Source organism: Sus scrofa, chromosome 4 (genome assembly GCF_054392235.1).
Source record: "Sus scrofa isolate SSC_HxYL_T2T_F1_AM1 chromosome 4, Sscrofa_HxYL_maternal_Yorkshire_Landrace_v2.0, whole genome shotgun sequence".
NCBI classification, from domain to species: Eukaryota; Metazoa; Chordata; class Mammalia; order Artiodactyla; family Suidae; genus Sus; species Sus scrofa.
The window spans coordinates 111143226-111167340 of NC_139386.1; the positions used below are offsets into that span (position 1 = coordinate 111143226).

At 40.5% G+C, this 24115-nt stretch overlaps 1 protein-coding gene across 4 annotated transcripts in view; it reads left to right on the plus strand.

The window, feature by feature from the left end:
• DENND2C (DENN domain containing 2C) overlaps nt 1-24115 on the plus strand; it is a 96781-nt gene that overhangs the window by 66716 nt on the left and 5950 nt on the right. For all 4 annotated transcript variants that reach the window (XM_085023574.1, XM_085023575.1, XM_085023576.1 and 1 more), the window contains exons 8-16: nt 2120-2307; nt 5920-6029; nt 10557-10626; nt 11153-11230; nt 11806-11946; nt 12429-12577; nt 14181-14358; nt 20415-20456; nt 21692-21797. In XM_085023574.1, the coding sequence (XP_084879700.1) occupies nt 2120-2307; nt 5920-6029; nt 10557-10626; nt 11153-11230; nt 11806-11946; nt 12429-12577; nt 14181-14358; nt 20415-20456; nt 21692-21797 (1062 nt within the window). The remainder of the gene's footprint in view (nt 1-2119; nt 2308-5919; nt 6030-10556; nt 10627-11152; nt 11231-11805; nt 11947-12428; nt 12578-14180; nt 14359-20414; nt 20457-21691; nt 21798-24115) is intronic.

Here is a 24115-nt window from a genome sequence, read left to right on the forward strand (position 1 = left end):
TTCTTCATTATAAGAACCTGTTGAGATCTGGGGACCTAAGTAGAACACCGTCAGGTGTTTGACAGCATTAAATACCTTCCCTGGTGGAGGGAGGCAAAGCAGTGTGGCTCTTAAGATGGAATGTTCTTCGGGGAGTGGCAGAGCTGCATGTTCAGACGTCGTACAGTAGTTTCCCAGCAGCCAAAACAGAGTGTGTGAATCATCTTCTCAGACAAATACTTAGCATTAAATATCTGATTTTTCATAGTTACTCAGGTGTGATTTTTTTTTAAGTAAAAACATATATATCTCTGATATTGAGATAGGAAACACTGATCTGTTTCTTATTCAGACACTTATATTCTAAATTATTGTGCCATTCACTTTTCTGTTAGAATGCAGAATATGCCATGCATTTGGGGCTATATTTGTTCAGGTACTCGTAGTGCTCTGTATCCTTCATCTTATAGATTTTCACAGCAAATTATTTAGTTTCTGTTTGACTGACATACTGAGGCATGGAAAACATAGAAGACGTGAATTATAAAGGCTGAGTACAGGGCAGTTCCAGGTCTGATACTCCCATCTTATGATTAATAATCATGTGCTCCTACCATTAGCCTATGTTGCTTCCGGCGTTTGATTCTGTAGCCAGCTGAAGGTGAAACTTAAGTCATCATCTCCTCAAGTTCAGCTTGGATGTGCAAAGATGACTAATTTAGTGCTGCTGCTACTGAGAAACAGACCCTAAAACTTTCCTAACTTGAACTGAGCCCTGTGGAATAAGTAAGCTATGCCTAGGAACTAAATGTACTGGATAATTTTGTCCTTTTGTCTTTTAGGGCCGCACCTGCGGTATATGGAGGTTCCCAGGGTAGGGGTCGAATTGGAGCTGTAGCTTCCGGCTTACCCCATAGCCACAGCAACGCCAGATCCGAGCCGCATCTGCAACCTACACCACAGCTCATGGCAGCGCCGGATCCTTAACCCACTGAGCGAGGCCAGGGATTGAACCCGCGTCCTCATGGATGCTAGTCAGGTTCGTTAACTACTGAGCCACGACAGGAACTCCTAAATGTACTGGATAATCTTGGAGAGGCACCCCAAAATTATGTTTTAAGTGTTCTTAATATTTTGATTTACATTGTAACTTCTTTGGGGGCAGAATGCATCATATCTCAAAAGAAAAGCAAAATAATTAGAGGATGAGTCTTTCAGTCTTTGGTTCAGAATGACACCTAGTAAATCTCTGGGATGCTTAGACTATTTCTTCTGGCAATTATGGCCTATTCCCTAGTGGAGACTACCCCAAATTATTCAGAATTTAGAGATAAATGAAAATAAAAGATAAATGCTATCCACTTTTGGGTGATATTGCTCATACTATTTAAATAGTTTGCTTTGGAGTTCCCTGGTGGCACAACAGGTTAAGGACCTGGCATTCACTGCAATGGCTTGGGTCACTGTTGTGATGTGGGTTTGATCCTTGGTCCAGGAACTTCTGCATGCTGTGGGTGCAGCCAATGAATAAATAAATAAATAAATAAATAATACACTTCCATCAGTTCTTTCTTTTGAGAAATAGTCTGCTATTGGATGTCTTCTTATACTTCAATTTTTTTCCTCTTGTATTTACCACCATTTATTAACACAAGGATGTGTCCATTATTAGTAATATATGCCAAGAAGAGAAGGGAAATTAATAGTTTCTTTAATGTGAGGATAGTTTTTGTTTTAATTTTATCAGACTTATCCCTTTATGTACTTACCTTCTATAGGACTCGGTCCTTTTATCAAATCTCCCCCCACCTGTGATTTTATGGTCCCAACAGTGGCATCTGTTGTCAGCCAGTGCTTTTACTTGACGTTTTCCATGTGTCCTGGTGTCACCCCGTGATAGATGGGATGGTATAGAGTATGGACTGGGACACAGAACACCAGTCCCGCTGCAGGGCCCCCAGGTGCTTGTCCTCCAGGTGTGTCACAGCCCTAACAAGCCCGTCTGTTTGGCAGACGTTGGTTAGTCAGCATTCATTAGCAACGACTGAGTGAAGATGAGCCCCTCGGGGGTCATGACCGCTGGAGACTGCACGGAAGACAGGGCTGCAAAGGAAAACAACACTCTGTGATGTCATTGCAGACCGCCACAAGCGCATAGCACAGCTGCAGCAGTCTTCCAAGAGGAATCCTCACTACCAGACCTTAGAGCGGGATCTGATTGAATTACAGGAGCAGCAGCTGTTTGAACTTTTTGTGGTGGTGTCTCTACAAAAGAAGCCATCAGAGATAAGCTACAGTCCCCAGGTCATACAGCAGTTCCCCAGCAAGGTAGGTGCAAGGAAGCCATGAGGCATTCAGGAAAGTTCTTGAGTCTCCATATATTTATTCCCTCTCGTTGTTTATTGTTGTCTCCATCAGCTTTTATCAGTACTACACTGTTTCTGTTTTTGTTTTTGTTTTTTTGCTTTTTTTAGGGTCACGCCCATGGCATATGGAGGTTCCCAGGCTAGGGGTCGAATTGGAGCTGCAGCTACCAGCCTACGCCACAGCCACAGCACTGCCAGATCTGAGACGTGACTGCAACCTCCACCACAGCTCACGGCAACGCCAGATCCTTAACCCACTGAGCAAGGCCAGGGATCAAACCCACAATCTCATGGTTCCTAGTCGGATTCATTTCTGCTGAGCCACGACAGGAACTCCGCCAGTATTATACTTCTTGTAGGATCTGGTAGGTGACTCTGATGACATCTTACGTCAGGCATGAGCTGCAGCTAAGGAGGAATAAAGCCCATTATCCAAGTTAGGTTTTTACTTTTTGTTCTGTTTCCTTAAATGACCTTTAGCAAGTTAGAGCCTCAATTTTCTCAACCCTAATGAAGGAAGTAAAAAATGTGACAGAATAGGGTAGCAGTTCAGAGCCAGCTATTTGCAGTTGCCACTTATAAGCTCTGTGACTTAGAGCAGTTACACTGCTCTGTGCCTTGGTGTCTTCATCAGTAAGGTGGAGGTAATCGTAATAGTGTCTACCCCACGGAGTTGTGAGGTTTTTTAAATGAGGTAATTATAATTAGTACAAGGCACACAGAACACTGTCTGGCATATAGTAATAGTTACCCACTATCAGGAAGGGTTTAATGAGATAATGTACGTAAAGTGCTTAATGCAGTTCCTGGCACATAGCAAGCACTTGATAAATAGTAACTATTTTTCTTTTCTTTTTTTTTTTTTTTTGTCTTTTTGCCTTTTCTAGGGCTGTACCTGTGGCATATGGAGGTTCCCAGGCTAGGGGTCCAATCTTAGGTGCAGCCGCTGGCCTACATCACAGCCACAGCAACGCAGGATCCGAGACACATCTGCAGCCTACAGCACAGCTCACGGCAATGCCAGATCCTTAACCCACTGAGCAAGGCCAGGGATCGAACCCTCAACCTCATGGTTCCTAGTTGGATTCGTTAACCACTGCGCCATAATGGGAACCCCACTCACCTTTTTCAAAAAATGCTACATTCATTTATTTAATCAGTATTTCAAAATACCTACTCTTGGATGAGATTAGGACTGGGAACACAACTTAAATAGATCTTCTTGGTCCCTGCCCTCACAGAGCTTACCAAGTAGACCCCAAATGTGGCTCTGAGCTCTTTGACAGTAACAGAGAAACATAATCATTACATCAGGGTTTGCAAACTGGCGGCTTCTGAGCAAATTGAGCCACAGACATGTTTTTGGGGTTTGCAGTGTTTTTGTAAAAATAGTAATACATTTTTTTTTGCTTATTTTTTGTTTAAAAATCAAATTTCACATACAAATCTGTATATCTGCTTTTTTTTGGGAAACTGGAAAGACTGCCAGCACTCAGCCTACATTCCTAAGTGTCATGAATTGGCTGAAGCTGAGTAAGGAGCAGAACCGTCTTCGTGGGCGTGTGACCAGCGGGGTCACACAGGGCCCCTCACTTGGAAGGGCCCTGCGCCCTGCTCGCCACTGAATTTCTTAATAATTTTATGTTTGAATTTGTGTTTTGTAAGTGAGGAGTGAGGTCTGATGGGACAGTGGGGCCCCTGCCAAGGTCTTAAAGCCTTGGTTCATGGATGCACTCACCTTCTGCTGCCTCCAGATGGCTTCTCTAGTTGTCCTCAGGCCTACGCCCTGGTTCCTCAGGCTCTGGGGTTCTGGCTGGCTTCCCCCTTCCTGTCCCCACTCATTGACAGCTGCCTCCCTCTGCACAGGCATGGAGAGAGGGTCAGGATCAGGCAAGCATTAAGCCCACAACATATAGCAAAGCCTTCCCTGCCTGGGCAGTGCCTCTTGTATTCGGTGGGTGGCTTGGTGGGGCACATGTTTTCACCACCCCAATCCAAGTACCAAGGCATCTCTGTGTGGAGGCTTCAATCCCTTCAGGGTTTCCCAGCTGCTGTGGGTTTGAGTGATGGGCCCGTGGCAGCAGGAGATGCCTTGGCTGAACTTGCCCACCCCTAGTCAGGGACACAGAATTTCCATCCTGCAGCTGGCCAGAGGAGCACCCCATCAGCTGGTGGGCCACTTGTGTGCCAGATGCAAGCCAGAGCCCCTGGGCACCTGTGAGGGTCTGTATTTGTCCCCGGGATCTTTCTGCCTAAGGGAGCATGACATTAAATAGAAAATCGGGAGTTTCCGTCATGGCACAGTGGTTAATGAACCCGACTAGGAACCATGAGGTTTTGGGTTCGATCCCTGGCCTTGCTCAGTGGGTTAAGGATCCGGCATTGTGGTGAGCTATGGTGTGGGCCGACAGCTATAGCTCCGATTCATCCCCTAAGCTGGGAACGTCCATATGCTAAAGGTGTAGCCCAAAAAAAAAAAAACCAAAACTTAATATCTAAGTGACCTAGCATGGCTATATGTTTTGTTTTAAAAATTAAAGGATATATCATTTGTATTAGTTACATGAAGGCAATACGGTAATTAAACTTATCTGCTTGTTTTTATACTAATTTTTTGAGGCAGCACTTGCAGTATGTGGAAATTCCCTGGTCAGGGATCAAACCCAAGCCACTGCAGTGACAGCGCCAGATCCTTAACCTGCTGCACCACAAGGGAACTCCATTTTTATACTAATTTTTAAATGGCTTTTGGTTTAACTAAATTTAGACTGACCTTTAAAGTACAATACTAGACTTGGACAAAAGGGTCTTCCATGCTAAAATTTTACAGGAAGTTTCAAACCACCAATTAGGTTGCAAAGATTATATGCTAAGGGAAATGATTATACATGGGATATATTCTAAAAATAGTGTCTTTCCTCAACTATAATAGAAAAAATAAAAATCTTACCAAAAAAATTTTGTTAAATAGAATCTTTTCTAAATAATATTCTTCTATCTGCCTTTTCAAAACATCTTGGATTATTGATCAGAGAGTGTCCTGAGCTGACTAGGTTTTTGTTACCAGTATATTATAGAATAGGCTCTCATTTATGTCCCATGATTCCTAAAAATATTATCCCTACTATGTGAATTCTGAATTAAAATTCTACCTCTAGGAGTTCATGGGTTAAGGATCCAGGGTTGTCACTGCTGTGGCTTAGGTCACTACTAGAAGTTCGATCTGTGGCCTGGGAACTTCTGTGGGTGGGCATGGCCAAAAAAAATTTTTTTTTCCACCTCTAGATAAGAAATTTTTCCGGCATTCTTCTTACATCAGATTATAGGATCTCCTTAAGTACCTTCTCTATGTAAAAACAGAATTCTTTATTCTTAGTAACTCTGTCCTCAGTGCACTTTCAGTGGTTACCAGTCTTGGCCTTCCTATTTTGTTAAACCACAAAACCACTCTGAGATAACTACCTAGACTTATCAGAGACCTCTTTTCCTGAGACAAGGCTGAGTTTTTTTTATTATTATTTCTGTTCTCCACTTATATAGAATGTTAGTCACTTACAGTGTTATCTTTTTGCAGGGTGATCATGGCTTTAAGCAATCCAAAGACACTGAAGAGAGGCTCAAAGTTATCCCCAAATTTTGTTTTCCTGATTCAAAGGACTGGGTGCCAACCTCAGAACTCAAGAGGTAAATAGGCTGCTTTATTTGACTTCTGTTTGTTGGAACTGCAAAAGTAGACTCAGAACATTTGAGAAATGGGTAGAGCAAACAATGAAGCTACATGGACCCAGTGGCAGATCAAGGATGCAGTGGGAGGAAAGGAAGAGGCAGAATTAGGGCATTTCCTGTTCAGGGCTCAAAAAAGAAAAACACAGTGTCAAAGGGAAAAGTTTGAGAGTTTCTTCAATTTGCCAAATCTGCAAAAAGTTCCATTTTACACACAATCAGAAATGCCATCAAGTGGTCAAAAAAGGAAAAAAAAAGACTTCAACTCAGGGACTCAGAAACGGAGATAAAACATGGCAATTTCTGCATCTTATTTCTCCTTCTGTTAGAAGAAGCCATAGCCAGATTATATGTTCCCTTGTCAAACTTGTACAAAGAGGGGGCTCTAGTTGAGAAGGTGTAAGTACATTGAGAAGGGAATTATGAGAAATTTCTTCCCGGTATCTAGGGGAAATTACCATTTTCAACTAATCATCATCATTTCATATCCTCCTTATAAATAGGTAACTGTTTTGTTCAAACTAATTATTGATCATGTATTTAGACTGAAAAGCATGATTATGTGAACCATATTATGTGCCAGTGACCTGCTGGAAGACAGCCTCACCTGTTGTCTAAGTAGCTCTGCCTGTCCAGCCCATGTTGCTCCAGACTAAGCTGCTGTCTCTTGTAACCAGTTTAGCCTGATTACCACTCTCATCTCTAAGCCAACAATCTGATGCTTTCGTTCTGTCAGTTGCACTGCTAACTGCATAGGCAGCTCTTTTACTATTGACCTGGCTGCTCCCCACCTCCCCAAGAGTTATGTGTGTTTATTCTAGAATATTTGGAAGAAATAGAGGAGTAAAGAAAAAGCAGAAATTGAAAATCACTGGCATTATGGTTACTCATAGATAATCACTGTAAATGTTTTGAAGTATTCCCTTCCAATCTTTATTGGCCATATATAGACCAAGACCATATTTATTGACCATATTTATTGTTAGATAGACCATATTTATTGTTCAGATATGAATTTTTTTAGTTTGTTGAATTTTTACATTTTTTTGAAGTGTAGGCCCTACTTTATTAAGAAATTTTGAGTAATTTTTCTGTCGTTGATGTTATTGCTGAACCCATGGCATATGGAAGTTCCCAGGCCAGGAATTGAGTCTGAGCGACAGTTGCAGCCTATGCTGCAGCTGCAGCAACACTGGATCCTTTAATCCACTGTGCTGGGCAGGGGATTGAACCCACACCCCCACAGGGACCCAAGCCTCTGCATTTGGATTTTTAACCCACTGAGTCACAGCAGAAACTCCAGCTTTGAGTAATTTTTTAAAGATTTTATTGGGGTATAATTCATTTATGATGTTGTATTAGTTTCAGGTTTACAGCACAGTGAAATAGCTCTACATATACATATATCCATTCTTTTCTCCCACATACATTATTACAGAACACTGAGTAGATGTCTGTGCTATCCAGTAGATCCTTGTTAGTTATCTATTTTATATGTAGTAGAGTGTATGTATTAATCCCATCCTCCCTGTTTATCCCTCCCTGCCATGGTTTACCCTGTGGTAACCCTAAGTTTGATTTCAAAATCTGTTTGTTTCTATTTTATGAATAAGTTCTTTCATATTATTTTTATTAGCTTCTACATATAAGTGATACCATATGATATTTGTCTTTTTCTGTCTGACTTCACTTAATATGGGAATCTTTAGGTCCATCCATGTTACTGCAAATGACATTTCATTCTTTTTTATGGCTGAGTAATATTCCATTGTATATATGTACCATATCTTTTTTTTTTTTTTTTTTTGGCCATATCTGTGCCATGTGGAAGTTCTAGGGATCAGGGATCAAACCTGAGCCACAGCAGTGACAGTGCCAGATCCTTAACCCACTGTGCCACCAAGGGAGCAGCTATACCATATCTTTTTTTCTCCATTCCTCTGTCGATGGACATTTAGGTCGTTTCCATGTCTTGGCTACTGTCAGTAGTGCTGCAGTGAACATTGTGGTGCATATATCTTTTTGAATTACAGTTATCTCTGGATATATGCCTAGGAGTGGAATTGCTGGGTCATATGGTAGTTCTGTATTTAGTTTTTTAAGGAACCTCTGTACTGTTCTTCATAGTGGATGTGCCAATTTACATTCCCACCAATGGTGTAGGAGGGTTCTCTTTTCTCCACAACCTGAACTGCATTTATTGTTTGTAGACTTTTTTGATGATGGCCATTCTGATTGATGTGAGGTGAGACCTCATTGTAGTTCTGATTTGCATTTCTCTAATAGTTAGTGATGTTGAGTATGTTTTCTTGTGCTTTTTGGCTATCTGTCTTCTTTGGAAAATTGTCTCTTTAGATCTTCAGCCCTTTTTTGATTGGGCTGGGTTTTTTTATATAAAGCTTTGTGAGACATTTGTGTATTTTGGAGATTAGTCTTTGCTGGTTGCTTTGTTTGCAAAGATTTTCTCCCATTCTGTGGGTTGTCTTTTCATTTTTTTTTATGGTTTCCTTTGCTGTGCAAAAGCTTTTAAGTTTAATTAGGTCCTATTTGTGTATTTTATTTTTATTTTCATTACTCTAGAAGGTGGACAAAAAAAGATATTGCTGCAATTTATGTCAGAGACTGTTCTGCCTGTTTTCCTCTGGAAGTTATATAGTATTTGGCCTTGTGTCTAGGTCTTTAATCTATTTTGAGTTTATTTTTGCGTATGGTGTTAGAGAATATTCTAATTTTATTCTTTTACATGTAGCTTTCTAGTTTTCCTGGCACCATTTATTGAAGATGCCTTTTTTTCCATAATATATTCTTGCCTCCTTTGTCATAGATTAGTTTGGCATAGGTGCATGGGTTTGTCTCTGGGGTTTCTATCCTGTTCCATTGATCTATATTTCTGTTTTGATGCCAGTATCATACTGCTTTGATGACTGTAGCTTTGTAGTATAATCTGAAGTGTGGGAGCCTGAGTCCTTCAATTCTGTTTTCTTTTTCAAGGTTGCCTTGGCTCTTCAAGGTCTTTTGTATTTCCATACAAATTAAAAAATTTTTTGTCTGGAGTTCCCTTCATGGCTCAGCAGTTAAAGAACCTGACTAGGATCCATGAGGTTGTGGGTTTGATCCCTGGCCTCACTCAGTAGGTTAAGGATCTGGCATTGCCATGAGCTGTGGTGTAGGTCACAGATGTGGTTCGGATCCCACATTGCTGTGGCTGTGTCATAGGCTGGCAGCTGTAGCTCTGATTTGCCCCCTAGTCTGGGAATTTTCATATGCCACAGGTGCAGCCCTAAAAAAAGCAAAAAAAAAAAAATTTTTTTTGTTCTAGGTCTGTGAAAAATGCTGTTGGTAATTTGATAGGGATTACATTAATATATAGATTGCCTTAGGTAGTATAGTCATGTTGACGATATTGATTCTTCCATTCCAAGAGCATGGTGTATCTTTCCATCTGTTTGTGTCATCTTTGATTTCTTTCATCAGCATCTTGTAGTTTTCAGAGTACAGATCTTTTACCTCCTTAGGTAGGTTTATTCTTAGGCATTTTATTCTTTTTGGTGCAATGGTAAATGAAATTGTTTCTTTAATTTCTTTTTCTCTCTCTTTTTTTCTTTTTACAGCCACACTTGTGGCATATGGAAGTCCCTGGGCCAGGGGTCAAAACAGAGCTGCAGCTGAGGCCTGTGCCACAGCCATGGCAACGCTAGATCTGAGCATCATCTGTGACCTATGCCACAGCTTGTAGCAATGCTGGATCCATAACCCACTGAACAAGGACAGGGTCGAACCCCTATCTCACAGGGGCCCCAACGGAACTCCTGCTTCTTTCATTTCTTCTCTGATCTTTCATTGTTGATATATAGGAATGCAAGAGATTTCTGTGTATTAATTTTGTATCCTGCAACTTTACCAAATTCACTGATTAGCTATAGTAGTTTTCTGAATTTTTCAATTATTAGTAAATTTATTTCTTGGGCATCTTTATATCTTCTTTTTGTAAATTATCCATGCAAATCTTTTGTTTGTGTTTCTAGTGAAGAGATAATAATTTCTCCATTAATTTTTATATACTAAGGATACAACCTTTTTCCTATCACTGTTCCATATGACGTCTCAGAACTAAATAGAAGAATTTGGAAGGGAAAATAACTTATCAAAATCCATAATAGCTTACATAGATGTTTGACTAAACTGGACAGTCAGCAAAAGGAAAGTAGACTTAATTAATAGCAAGACTGGATAAATAAGAAAGTAAAAGGGGGCAGTGGCACCAACAGCTCATCCTATGCCTTTCCTTTTCACTCCAATACAAAGCAAGATATTCTCAAGGTCTGGACATTCTCCCTCGGGAGGAATGTGGCTTGCAGTAAATCTAATACCGATGTGTCCTCTTCCATCGCAGAATGACTGCTGTTGGACTCTAATTTTTAATTGTTTATTCCAAGGAATAACATAGGCAGTTGTTTGGATCTCAAACTATTGCCTTTTTTTTTTCAGTGAAACATTCTCCTTTGTCCTAACTGGAGAAGATGGCAGCCGGTGGTTTGGTTACTGTAAGAAGCTCCTGGTAAGTCCCAGACTTGTGCTACAGGCAAGTTTAGTTGAGGAACAATAGAGTCAGACTAGGAACTTCAGAAATATAACCTCTAGATGAATTTGGGGGCTTCTCAGTGATCTGTGTATTATAAAGAAGCCTCATTAGCTCTAAACAGTAAGATCAAGGTAGAGGTTAGCCACAGAGTGTTCCAGAATAGAAAGGGTATGGGTTTATTTTACTTGTTAGTTTGTAATTGATGAAGAAAGCACTGACTTTGTGGCTGGCTCTCAGTCTGGGTATATTTGAGGACTGGAGTACAAGGAGCCAATAGAGGGAGCTCTGAGTTACTTTTTTCTTGCTTAGATGCCTTCACTAAACTGGAGTAAATGATACTCAACTTTTTTCTTAGCATTTTCCCATCTTTCAGTGCTTGTTGAGGATGAGAGCTTTGGTTCCTACCCTGTATTAAAGAGTATTAAGAGAGTATTAATACTCCAAATTAGTAAAGACTTGTGCTGCTTAATTTTTGCTTTGTTGTTTTTCTTTTACTTTTTAGCCAGAAGGCAAAGGAAAGCGGCTCCCTGAGGTGTACTGCATGGTCAGTCGCCTTGGCTGCTTCAACCTTTTTTCAAAGGTGAGTGGAGAATGGGCCTTACAAAAAGTGACGGTGTTCTTTCTGAGCTCTGAGTAAGTTTTTGTTTCTGATGACTTCACTAGACAATGTTAAGTGGCATAGATTTTAACATACTACTTTAGAAAGGGTTCCCCATTTGTAGATTAGAACCACAGGTTTAAAGGCTTCAACTTGGATCTCTAATCCCGATGATATTTCCCTGTCATCCTCATTTTGGTTTGCTCAACCTCTCAGCTTAAAGAACATTACCTGAAGTTTATCTTATGTCTTCCCCAGACCACAGACTGCAGGAGATTATCTCTGCCCCTATTTTAGGGAAATAAAAAGGGCCTCCTCTTCTAAAATTAAGTTTATTTATTTTAGTGACTTTCCTTAAAGATTTAAAGCTACCTCCAAGAGAAGTGATGCCTTTAATGAACTTCTCTTGGTTTCAGAAGATTATCTGTTTTAAAATCTGTTGGTGTTATTTTCAAGTTTGTGCTTCCAGTTTAGCAGTTCCTTTAATAGGATTCTTTTATGTTTTTTAATTGAGTCCCTAATAAAAAAAATAACTTTTTTTTTTTTGGTGTATACAGATTCTGGATGAAGTAGAGAAGAGAAGAGAAATGTCCCCAGCCTTGGTTTACCCATTCATGAGAAGTGTCATGGAAGCACCTTTCCCAGCCCCAGGACGCACCATCACAGTGAAGAGCTACCTCCCTGGGGCTGGAGATGAGGTAAATTAATTCATCCTGAAAAGGTTTCATAGCTGCCAAAAAGCAGGCCGTATGCTCATAGGCCTTACCAGGTAGAGGCCTCAGGGGATAGTTTTCCCTTTTTCATAAAATGCCCAGAATATGTTTTAGTCACACAAAGTACTGGGGAAATCGCCAGTTATCTGTGAGACAGTCGATCCTAGACCCAGGAAGTAGAGGTTTTCTACCTGTCATGGATTGAGCCCTTCATGAGGGCAGCTTCAGTGTGATAAATGAAAATTATACTTACTATTGTCAGGTGGGATGGAAGATGTTTCCAGAAGTTTACAGCACGAAAATAAGGTATTAGGTTTTGGGATTCGTGTAGGCAGCTCCAAAGACTCTTCGTAGCAGACCCTCTCTCTTGAATGGAACCTGTACAAGGATGACGGGGATCCGTTAGTGTGGTCACTAGGGATTGTTTTCCTACCTCCGCTCCCCTGATTGAAATTCTTGCATTTCAGTCAATTGAACTGTGCCGACCCCTGGATTCCCGATTGGAACATGTTGACTTTGAATGCCTCTTTAAGTGCCTGAGTGTGTGCCATCTCCTCCGGGTCTGTGCCTCTCTTCTTTTGGAGCGGAGGGTAATCTTTGTTGCCAACAGCCTAAGGTGAGAAATAAGTAAAATGTGTCACTTCAGACTGGTGTTTTATTTGTTCTTGCTATGTTAAAATTTGAGCACATTAAAAAAAAACCTGTCAGGAGGGGCTGTGGAGAAAAGGGAACCCTCCTGCACTGTTGGTGGGAATGTAAACTGGTACAGCTGCTATGGAGAACAGTTTGGAGATACCTATGCATAGAACTTCCATATGACCCTGCAGTCCCACTCTTGGGCATATATCCAGACAAAACTATACTTAAAGACACATGCACCCACATGTTCACTGCAGCACTATTCACAATAGCCAGGACATGGAAACAACCCAAATGTCCATCAACAGATGATTGGATTTGGAAGATGTGGTATATTTACACAATGGAATACTACTCAGCCATAAAAAAGAATGACATAATGCCATTTGCAGCAACATGGATGGAACTAGAGACTCTCATCCTGTGTGAAATGAGCCAGAAAGACAAAGACAAATACCATGTGATATCACTTATAACTGGAATCTAATATCCAGCACAAATGAATATCTCCTCAGAAAAGAAAATCATGGACTTGGAGAATAGACTTGTGGCTTCCCAACGGGAGAGGGAGGGAGTGGGAGGGATCAGGAGCTTGGGGTTATCGGATACAACTTGGAATAGATTTATAAGGAGATCCTGCTGAGTAGCATTGAGAACTATGTCTAGATACTCATATTGCAGCAGAACAAAGGGTGGGGGAAAAAATGTATACACGTAAGAGTAACTTCATCCCCATGCTGTACAGTGGGAAAAAAATAAAATAAAATAAAATAAAATTTTAAAAAACCTGTCAGATCTCAATTACCTGACGCTACAGTGACATGGATGATTAGATTATAACGATGACTTTAGGGGGTTCCAATTAATTTAGCATTCAAAATGTGTTTTGCTTTAACTGTTGTTAAAAATTGGTGTTGCTTTTCTAAGTACACACTGGGTTTTAGCAGTATAAATTGTGGGAAACAGGAGTACCCTGGTGGCTCAGCAGGTTAAGGATATTCCTGTTTGTCACTGCTGTGGTGCAAGTTTAACCCCTGGCCCATGAACTTCAACGTGCCATAGGTATGGCCAAAAAAAAATTGTGGGAAACAACTGAGTTGAGAGTAAAGTTTTTCGGTAAATTAAAATTTTATTTATTTATTTATTTATTTATTTATTTATTTATTTATTTATTTATTTGTCTTTTGTCGTTTTTAGGGCCACACCCGCGGCATATGGAGGTTCTCAGGCCAGGAGTCCAATCGGAGCTGTTGCTGCCGGCCTGCGCCAGAGCCACAGCAACACCAGATCCGTGCTGCATCTGCAACCACAGCTCAGGGCAACGCTGGATCATTAACCCACTGGTTCGAGGCCAGGGACAGAACCCACAACCTCTTGGTTCCTAGTTGGATTCGTTTCCGCTGGGCCATGAGAGGAACTCCTAAAATTTTAAATAAAATGTTAAAAGTTAATGAGCAATGACAGAATTGTTAATTTGTGGTCACTAACTGGCATGGATTTGTAATTCTGTAACATGATATCTGAAATGCCTTCTGCATGTTGCTCTGTATGTAACCCCCTTTGCTTTATCTTCTGGCCAGCACCCTGTCAAAATGTGGCCATGCTGTGGTTGCCACCCTGTATCCATTCACCTGGCAGCACACCTACATCCCAGTCCTACCAGCATCTATGATCGATATTGTGTGCTCACCTACGCCATTCCTCATTGGGATCCTGTCTTGCTCCTTACCACAGCTCCAGGACCTGCCCATTGAAGAGGTGAGATGGGAGAGGTAGTGGTACCTGTGGAAAAGATTGGAGCCCTGGCAAATGAAAACAAGTGATCTTTAAGAGAGATGGATATGTCATTAATTAATAATAATCTGTGATTATTATTGTTAATACATTACGCTGTCATATTTTTGTATCTGTTTATTTAAGTAAGAAAAATTCTTAGTACCCATGAATGCAAAGTTGTATCTTAGTAGTTCCCACTGTGTTGCAGTGGGTTAAGAATCCAACTGCAGCAGCTCGGGTCACAGCAGAGGAAGGGGTTCAATCCCCAGCCCAGCACAGTTGGTTAAAGGATCTGGCTCTGCCACATCTATAGCTTGAATTCAGTCCCTGGCCCAAGAACTTTGATATGCTGTGCGTGGGTGGAGCCATTAAAAAAAAGTTACATCTTGTATCATATTTACGATATTGAACCATGGGCTAATTCTTGTATTATTCTGAAGGTCTTTTTTTTAAAAATCATACGTAAAAATGACTTTGAGTTAATTTAAAAATTTGTTTCAAATATAACACACATACAGATAAGTGCCCCAAACACTTGTAATGTACAGCTGAGTGAGTTATCACAAAGGGAATGCTTATATAACCAACATTGGAATAGAATGAAAACATTTCGGCAGTGGAAACAGAAGTCCCCTCATGACTCTTAATCACTGTTCTCTCCTCCCATAAAAGGTAACCGCTATCTTGACTTTTATGATGCAAATTCTCTTGTTTTTCTCTATATTTTAGCATTTAAGGCATGTATCCCTAAACAATGTAATACAGTTTTGCCTAGTTTTTTTTTTTTTGCTTTTTTTCTTTTTTTGCTTTCTAGGGCCACACCTGTGGCACGTGGAGGTTCCCAGGCTAGAGGTTGAATCATAGCTACAGCTGCCAGCCTACACCACAGCCACAGCAACACCAGATCTGAGCCGCGTCTGTGACCTACACCACAGCTCACAGCAGTGCTGGATCCTTAACCCATTGAGCAAGGCCAGGGATCAAACCCGCAACCGCATGTTACTAGTAGGATTCACTTCCGTTGCGCCATGACAGGAACTCCTGGTTTTGCCTGGTTTTAAGCTTGATATAAATAGACTCGCATAGTATTTATATATTCTTTTCTTTTTGAGGGGAAGGGAGTGTGACTTCTTTTGAACAACATTGTGTCTGTAAGATTCATCCATGTTGACGAGCTTAACAGCAATTTGATCATTTTATCATGTGTAGCATTCCATTGTGTGAATGTACCATAATTTCCTTATCCATTTTACAGTTGATGGACATTTGAGTTGTTTCCAGTTTGGGGTTATTATGAATAATGTTGCTACAAATATTCTTGTACCTGACTCTTGGTACATATGTGCCTGCGGTTTTATGGGAATATGCTTGGATTTGGAATTGTTAGGTCATGGGATGGACATAGTTTCAACTTCAGTAAGTAAAATCAAGCTTTTCCAACGTAGTTGTGCCAAGTTAAACTTCTGTTATCAGTTTGTATAATTTAGCCTGTTTGGTGGGTATGTAGTTGTATTCTCATTGTGGTCTAATTAGCATTCTCTGGTTATCGTTGAAGGTGAACATCTTTCTATATGTTTATTGGCTGTTTGAATATCATCTTTTGTAAAATTCATCGTCTATCCTTCTATTGAATCGCTTACCCTTGATTTCTAAGAGGATTTTTTATACTCTAAATTTGAACCCTTTTGTGGCTTTCCTTTTCACTCTCCAAAATGATGTGTTTTCAGTGCAGAGATATTCTTAAGTTGGTTTTTAGTTTTTGTTTTGTTTTCTTTTATGGCTCACCTGCAGCATATAGAGTTCCCAGGCTAGGGATTGAATCCAAGCTGTAGCTGGGACCTATATCACAGCTGCAGCAGTGCCAGATCCTTAACCTGCTGCACCACAGTGGGTACTACAAGACGTTCTTAGTTTTAGTGTGATTAGGATTATCAGTCTTTTTATTTATGGTTAATGTTTTTGTGTGTTTTTGTGAGCTGTTTAAGTTTTTCTTTATATTAACTTCATGGAGCTATCCTTCTGTATTATCTCCTCGAAGCTTTATTATTATGCCTTTAATTTTTGGTTCTAAGCCTAGTGCTTGATTCTTTTATATATGTATGGTAGGAGGTAAAGGTCATTTCATTTTTTTTTTCAGATGTATAGCCAACTATCCCAGTACCATTTATTGAAAAAACTCTTCTTCCCTGTTAACTCTGCTGGGTTAACTGTTTTTAATCCCCCAGTTTCATTGAGCTGATTAACATCTAACATTGTATTAGTTTAAGATGGACAACATAATGATATGGTATGACATGCGTATACTTCAAGAAGATTACCACAATGAGTTTAGTTAATATCTATTACCTAGTTTATAAAACTTTTTTTTATGATAAGGACTTTTAAGATGGACTCTTAGCAACTTTTTTTTCCTTTTTTTTTTTTTTTGACTGCCCCATGGCATATGGAATTCTTGGGCCAGGGATCAGATCCAAGCTGCAGTCACAACCTAAGCCACAACTGCAGCAATGCTGGATCCTTAACCCACTGTCCAGGCCAGGTTTTGAACCTGCGTCCTAGCACTCCCAAGATGCCACTGATCCCTTCGCACCACAGTAGAAACGTCTCAACTTTCAAATATACAATATGGTATTAACTATAGTTACCATGGTATACATTACACATCCAGGATTTATTTATCTTATAACTGGAAGTGTGTTCCTTCTGAGCCCCTTCACCCGTTTTGCACATCCCCCATGCCCACCTCTGGCAACCACCAGTCTGTTCCCTGTATCTGTGAATTCAGCTGATTTAGATTCCACATGTCAGTGAGACCGTATAGTATTTGTCTTTCTCTGCCTGCCTTATTTCACTTAGCATTCATGTTACCAGTGGCAGGATTTCCTTCTTTTTTATGGATGAATAATATTCCATTGTATAATTATAGACCACATCTTTATTCATCGGTTGATGGACATTTTGGTTGTTTCCATGTCATGGCTGTTATAAATAACACTGCAGTGAACATGCGGGTGCAGAGATCTCTTCAAGGTAGTGGTTTTGTTTCCTTTGGATATATGCCCAAAGTGAGATTGCTAAATCATATGCTAATTCTATTTTTAATTTTCTGTGGAACCTCGCCACTGTTTTCCATAGTGGCTAAATCAACTTATATTCCCATCAAGAGCACAATAGTTCCCTTCTCTCCACATTCTTGCCAATATTTGTTATCTCTTACATTTTGATAATAACCATTCTAACAGGTGATTGTATCTCATTGTGGTTTTGATTTGCATTTCCCTGATGCTGACTGAGTACCTTTTCATGGGCCTGTTCACCATTTGTATGTCTTCTTTGGAAAAATGTTAGTTCCTCTGCCCTAATTGGATTGTTTGGGGGGTTTTTTGCTTTTGAATTGTTTGAGTTCTTTATATATTTGAGGCATTTAACTCCTTATCCAGTATATGATTTGCAAATATTTCCTCCCTTCCTCTAGGTTTCTTTTATATTTTATTGATGATTTCCTTTGCTGTACAGAAGCTTTTTAGTTTGATGTAGTCCCAGTTTATTTTTGCTTTTGTTGCCTTTGCTTTTGGTGTCAAATCAAAGAAATCATTGCCAAGACCAGTGGATGTAAAGACACTACCTTTCTTGGAAGTTCCCAGGTGGCTCCTTGGGTTAAGTGTCCCGTATCGTCACTGCAGTGGCTCAGGCTGTGTGTCAAGGGTTCAATCTCTGGTCCAGGAACTTCCACCTGCCAAAAAATAAAATTAAATTAAATTTAAAAAGATGCTATCCCTTATATTTTCTTCTAGGAATTTTATGATTTCAGGCCTTATGTTCAAGTCCTTAATCCATTTTGAGTTGGTTTTTGTGTGTTGTGTAAGATACGGATGTAACTTCATTTTGGGGCATGCAGGTATTCAATTTTCCCAACACCATTTATTGAAAAGACTATCATTTCCCCATTGTATATTCTTGCATCCTTTGTTATAAGTTAGTTGACTATGTGTGGGACTTTATTTAAGGACTTTCTGTTCTGTTCCATTGATCTATGTGTCTGTTTTTATGTCAGAACCACACTGCTTTGATTACTATATAGCTTTGTAATATAGTCTGAAAGCATAAAATGTGATGGCGTCCACCTTTGTTCTTCTTTCTCAAGATTGCTTTGATGAGTTCCTGTCGTGACTCAGTGGTAACGAACCCAACTAGTATCCATGAGGGTGTGGGTTCGATCCCTGGCCTCGTTCAGTGGATTAAGGATTTGGCGTTGCCGTGAGCTGCAGGGTAGGTCGCAGACATGGCTCAGATCTCACATTGCAGTGGCTGTGGCTCTGGCCAGCAGCTGCAGCTCCTGCTGGACCTCTGCCCTGGGAATTTCCATATGCCACAGATGCGACCCTAAAAAAAAAGAAAGAAAGAAAAGATTGCTTTGACTATTTCGAGCCTTTCGTGGCTGCATAGAAATTTTAGAATTGTTTTATTTTTTTATTTTTTTATTTTTATTTTATTTCATTTTTCTGTCTTTTTAGGGCATCATCCGAGGCATATGGAGGTTCCCAGGCTAGGGGTCTAATTGGAGCTATAGCTGCCAGCCTACGCCACAGGCACAGCAACTCGGGATCTGAGCCACGTCTGCAACCTACACCACAGCTCATGGCAACGCCAGATCCTTAACCCACTGAGCGAGGCCAGGGATCTAACCCGCAACCTCATGGTTCCTAGTCGGATTCGTTAACCACTGAGCCATGATAGGAGCTCCCTTAGTTGGATTCTTTTCTGCTGCGCCATGACAGGAACTCCTAGGATTGTTTTAGATTTATTTCTGTGATAAATGCCATTGGGATTTTGATAAGGGATGCCTTGCATCTGTAGGTTACTTTGGGTATTTTAGACATTTTAACTATATTTATTCTTCTAATCCCTGAGCAAAGACTATCTTTCTATTTATTTCTGTATTGTTCATTTTCTCTCATCAATATCTCATGGTTTTCAATGTAAATATCTTTCACCTCCTTGTTTAAATTTACTTCTACTTTTTTTTTTTTCTGCTTTTTTTAGGGCTGCACTCATAGCATATGGAGGTTCCAAGGCGAGGGGTCGAATTGGAGCTACAAACTCCTGGCCTTCACCACAGCCACAGCAGTGCAAGATCTGAGCCGCGTCTGCAACCTACGCCATGGCTCACAGCAACACTGGATTCTTAACCCACTGAGAGGGAGGCCAGGGGTCAAACCTGTAACCTCATGGTTCCTAGTAGGATTCATTTCTGCTGTGCCATGACAGGAACTCCTACATATTTTATTCTTTTTGATACAATTGAAAATGGGATTGTTTTGTTCATTTCTTTTTGAATTAAGTCCCAAGTAAAGTCCATGCATTGCATTTGGTCGATGTGGTTTTTCAGTTGCTTTTAATCTGTTGGTGTGCCTGCCATCATTTTTTCCTTGTATTTCTTTCTTTTTCTTTTTTTTTTTTTGGCTTGCAGTTTTGTTTTGTTTTTTTAGGGCCGCACCCATGGCATATAGAAGTTCCCTGGCTAGGGGTCAAATCAGAACTACAGCTGCTGGCCACAGCCACAGCAACGCCAGATTGAGGCTGTCTGCAACCTACACTGAAGCTCTCAGCAAACATCGGATCCTTAACCTACTGAGCAAGACCAGGGATCAAACCTGCATCCTCATGGATACTAGCTTAGCCACAATGGGAACTCCTCTTCCAAGTTTTTTTTTTTTGCTCATGTTGAGGAGTTACCTTTTAAACAGGCTAAAAAAATTTTTTTGGCCACACCCACAGCATTCACAAGTTCTCTGGGACAGGAAATATATAATAGAGTCTAATCACTATGTTATACACCTGAAACTAATATAATATTGTAAGTCAATTTAAAAAACAAAGAAAACAAAGCAAACCAAAAACACCCCTGTAAGTTAATTTTGTTTAAAGCTATTTCTATTGCATGAAAGAATCAAAACATTCTTCCTGATCTAGCAGTATCTAATGTATTGCTCTGTGAAGGTCTCTGGTTTAACCTGCCTGGCTCCTTTATTTCATAGGTGCTGATAGTTGATCTCTGTGCCGACAAGTTCTTACAGGAGGTAAGTGACAAAGGAGGTGATTACATAATGTTTGGGGATAATTGGCCAGAAAAATATGTGAAAGTACTTAGAGAAGATGACTCAGGGAAGACTTTTGGTTCCCATACATACTTGATTTGAGATGGTGGCCATTCATACAAGATTGACCTGAAACATTTGGCTTGGGTTCACAGCTATCTGTCCCAATTTAAGGAAGGAGGAAGCAGATTAAATGTCATTCTCAAAAGAGCTAACCCTCCCTTCAAGTCTCATGGGTTGGTGTATATAGGCCTCCAATTTAATTAAATTTAATAAGCATATAGCATCAATTATTTCTAGATATTCTGTTAGTCAGAAACTAAACATGAGTAAGACACACTTTGAGCCCTCAGGCCTTGTAGTTGAAAGGGGAGGGGGAGAAGACATATCCATAAAGTTTTAAAAGTGGTGTAGTAGAAATTTATAGGAGCTCCCATCGTGGCTTAGCAGTAACAAACTCGACTAGTATCCATGAAGACACAGGTTCAATCCCAGGCCTCACTCAGTGGGTTAAGGATCCTGTGTTGTCATGAGCTGTGGTGTGGGTCATAGACACGGCTCAGATCTGATATTGCTGTGCCTGTGCGGTAGGCCAGTGGCTACAACTCCGATTCGCCCCCCAGCCTGGGAAGTTCCATATGCTGTGGGTGCAGCCCTAAAAAGACAAAAGAAAGAAAGAAGGAAGGAAGGAAGGGAAGATACTTATACCGCATACAGTAGGGGTAGAAAAGAAGTGGTCACTTATTCTGGATGGTGAAGTAGAGGAGAGAGTAAAGCCTTAGAGCAACCCTCTGTATGTCACCTGTATAGAGGTTTATGAGCACTGGACAGAGATAGAAAAGAATGTTTCCCAAAACCGTCTTTTTAAAAAAGTCCATCAGCTCATCATATTTCATTTCATTTATTATTGTTTGTAATATAGCGTAAGATTTGGAGATGAGGAATATTTGGTGGGAGAGTGGCAGAAAATCTTATAAGGAGTATTATTTATTTTTCTTAAATGTAGTTAGGATATATACACCATAGACATCATGGATTCTGCTCACCATGGGGAAGGAAGCTTCAAACTCATTCTTCACCCAAAATATACACAATTTAGGGGACTTAACTCAGACTCATTCTTCAGCCAAAATGTATACAATTTGGGGGACTTAACTAGTGCATGTTTGAGACTTTCTCTTTCACAACTCATGAAAATCTCAATTTCTTCTCTTGAGGTATCTGATGAGGATGAGATTCTACCACCTAAACTCCAAGCTGCCTTGATGCAGATTTTGGAAGAACGAAATGAAATCTTGGCTCAGGAGCAGAATTTTTCACAAGGTATAAGACAAGTGGTCTGAGGATTTAAGGTTAAGGTGGTTAGTATTTACCAAATGCTTAGCATCCTGCCAAAGCATATACAAAAGTAGCATGAATGATAAAAATGAACTTATTTACAAAACAAAGAGATTCGTAGACACAGAAAATAAACCTATGGCAGACATAGAAAATACACCTATGGAGTTCCCGTCGTGGCACAGTGGTTAACGAATCTGACTAGGAACCATGAGGTTGCGGGTTCCATCCCTGCCCTTGCTCAGTGGGTTAATGATCCGGCGTTGCCGTGAGCTGTGGTGTAGGTTGCAGACGCAGCTCGGATCCTGTGTTGCTCTGGCGTAGGCCGGTGGCTACAGCTCCGATGGGACCCCTAGCCTGGGAACTTCCATATGCTGCGGGAGCAGCCCAAGAAATGGCAAAAAGACAAAAAAGAAAAGAAACCTATGGTTACCAAAAGAATTGGGGTGGGAGAAAATAAATTAAGAGTTTGGGATTAAAATAGACACACTACTATATATACAATAGATAACCGACAAGGACCTACTGCATAGCACAGAGAACTGTATTCAGTATCTTGAAATAAGCTATAATGGAAAAGAGTCTAAAAAAGAATATATGTATGTATGTATGTATATAACTAAATATATATATATATGTATGATAACTGAACACATATCTATGTATGCATAACTGTGCCACTTTGCCATCCACCTGAAAGTAATAGAACGTTGTAAATCAACAATTATTTCAACTTTTAAAAAAAGCAGTGTAAGATTGTCTCTACCTTCATGAGCTCATGGTCCGATTCCTGGCTCACCCTCAGATGTGCCATGTCCCCTTCTGTTTCAGGACTTTTGCACTTGCTCAGTTCCATTTATGGAAATCTATTCCCACAGATTATCCACAGGGCCCCTGCTCTTTGTTCTTGAGAGTCTGTGCTCAAACATCACTTTTGGAGTTCCCGTCGTGGCGCAGTAGTTAACGAATCCAGCTAGGAACCATGAGGTTGCGGGTTCGATCCCAGGCCTTGCTCCATGGGTTAAGGCCCCAGCGTTGCCGTGAGCTGTGGTTTGGGTTGCAGACGCAGCTCGGATCCTGAGTTGCTGTGGCTCTGGTGTGGGCTGGTGGCTATGGCTCCGATTCGACCCCTAGCCTGGGAACCTCCATATGCCGTGAGAGCGGCCCTAGAAACAGCAAAAAGACAAAAAAAAAAAAAGTCACTTTCTCAGTGGGGCCTTTCCTAACTGCCCTGTTTAAAATTGTTCCCGTTCCCTTAGCACTTCCTATCCACTTCCCTGACCTTATTTTTCTCCAAAGTTTTCAGCGCCATCTGATGTGCTAGAATGCAAGTTCTGTGAGAGCAGTGGCTTTTCTACTTGTTTGTTTTCTATTTCCACGACTTTAAGTAGCATTCAATAAATGGGTACTCAGTAAGTATTTGTCGAATAAAGGTATGAATAATATTTATTGGGTGGCTTACTCTGTACCAGGCCTTGTTTTAAGCACTTAGCATATACATCTTTTTTCATCCTTGTAATATGTTTATGTAGCAAGTATTATTCAAATGTTATTATTTAATCCCCATTTTACAGATTAGAACACTAAGGCTATTTACTGATGGAGAACATTACAGAAGGAGCAGGTTTAGAGGAGTAATTAAAAGTTCAGCTTTGGGGAGTTCTCACTGTTGCACAGTGGGATTAACAGCGTCTCTGGAGCACCAGGATGCAGGTTCAATCCCCAGCTTCAGCACAGGTTGCAGCTACAGTCTGAATCTGATCCCTGGCTTGGGAATTCTATATGCTAAGCGGTGGCCAAAAAAGAAAAAGACAAGAAAATTAAACAATTCAAGTCTTTGGAGTTCCCATTGTGGCTGAGTGGATTAAGAACCCAACTAGTATCCTTGAGGATGTGAGTTTGATCCCTGGCCTCTCTCAGTGGGTTAAGGATCCTGTGTTGCTGAAAGCTGCGGCATAGGTCACAAATGCTGCTTGGATCTGGCATTGCTGTAGCTGTGGCGTAGGCCAGCAGCTGCAGCTCTGATTTGACCCCTAGCCTGGGAACTTCCATATGCTGTGGATGTGGCCATTAAACACACATTGAATAAAACAGTAAGTAGCAGAAGAACATAAAGTTTTCTATAATGTTCAAAGACATACGAAATCTAACCGTACGTTGTTGAGGTTGTGTTATATAGTAAAATTATAATGTAAAACAAACGATATACACAAGATTCTAAGGAATCGTCACCCTCTACTGGAAGGTGGGGGAAGAACCCCCCTGAGAGCGCATCACACAGGGAACTACAGTGACGCATGTGC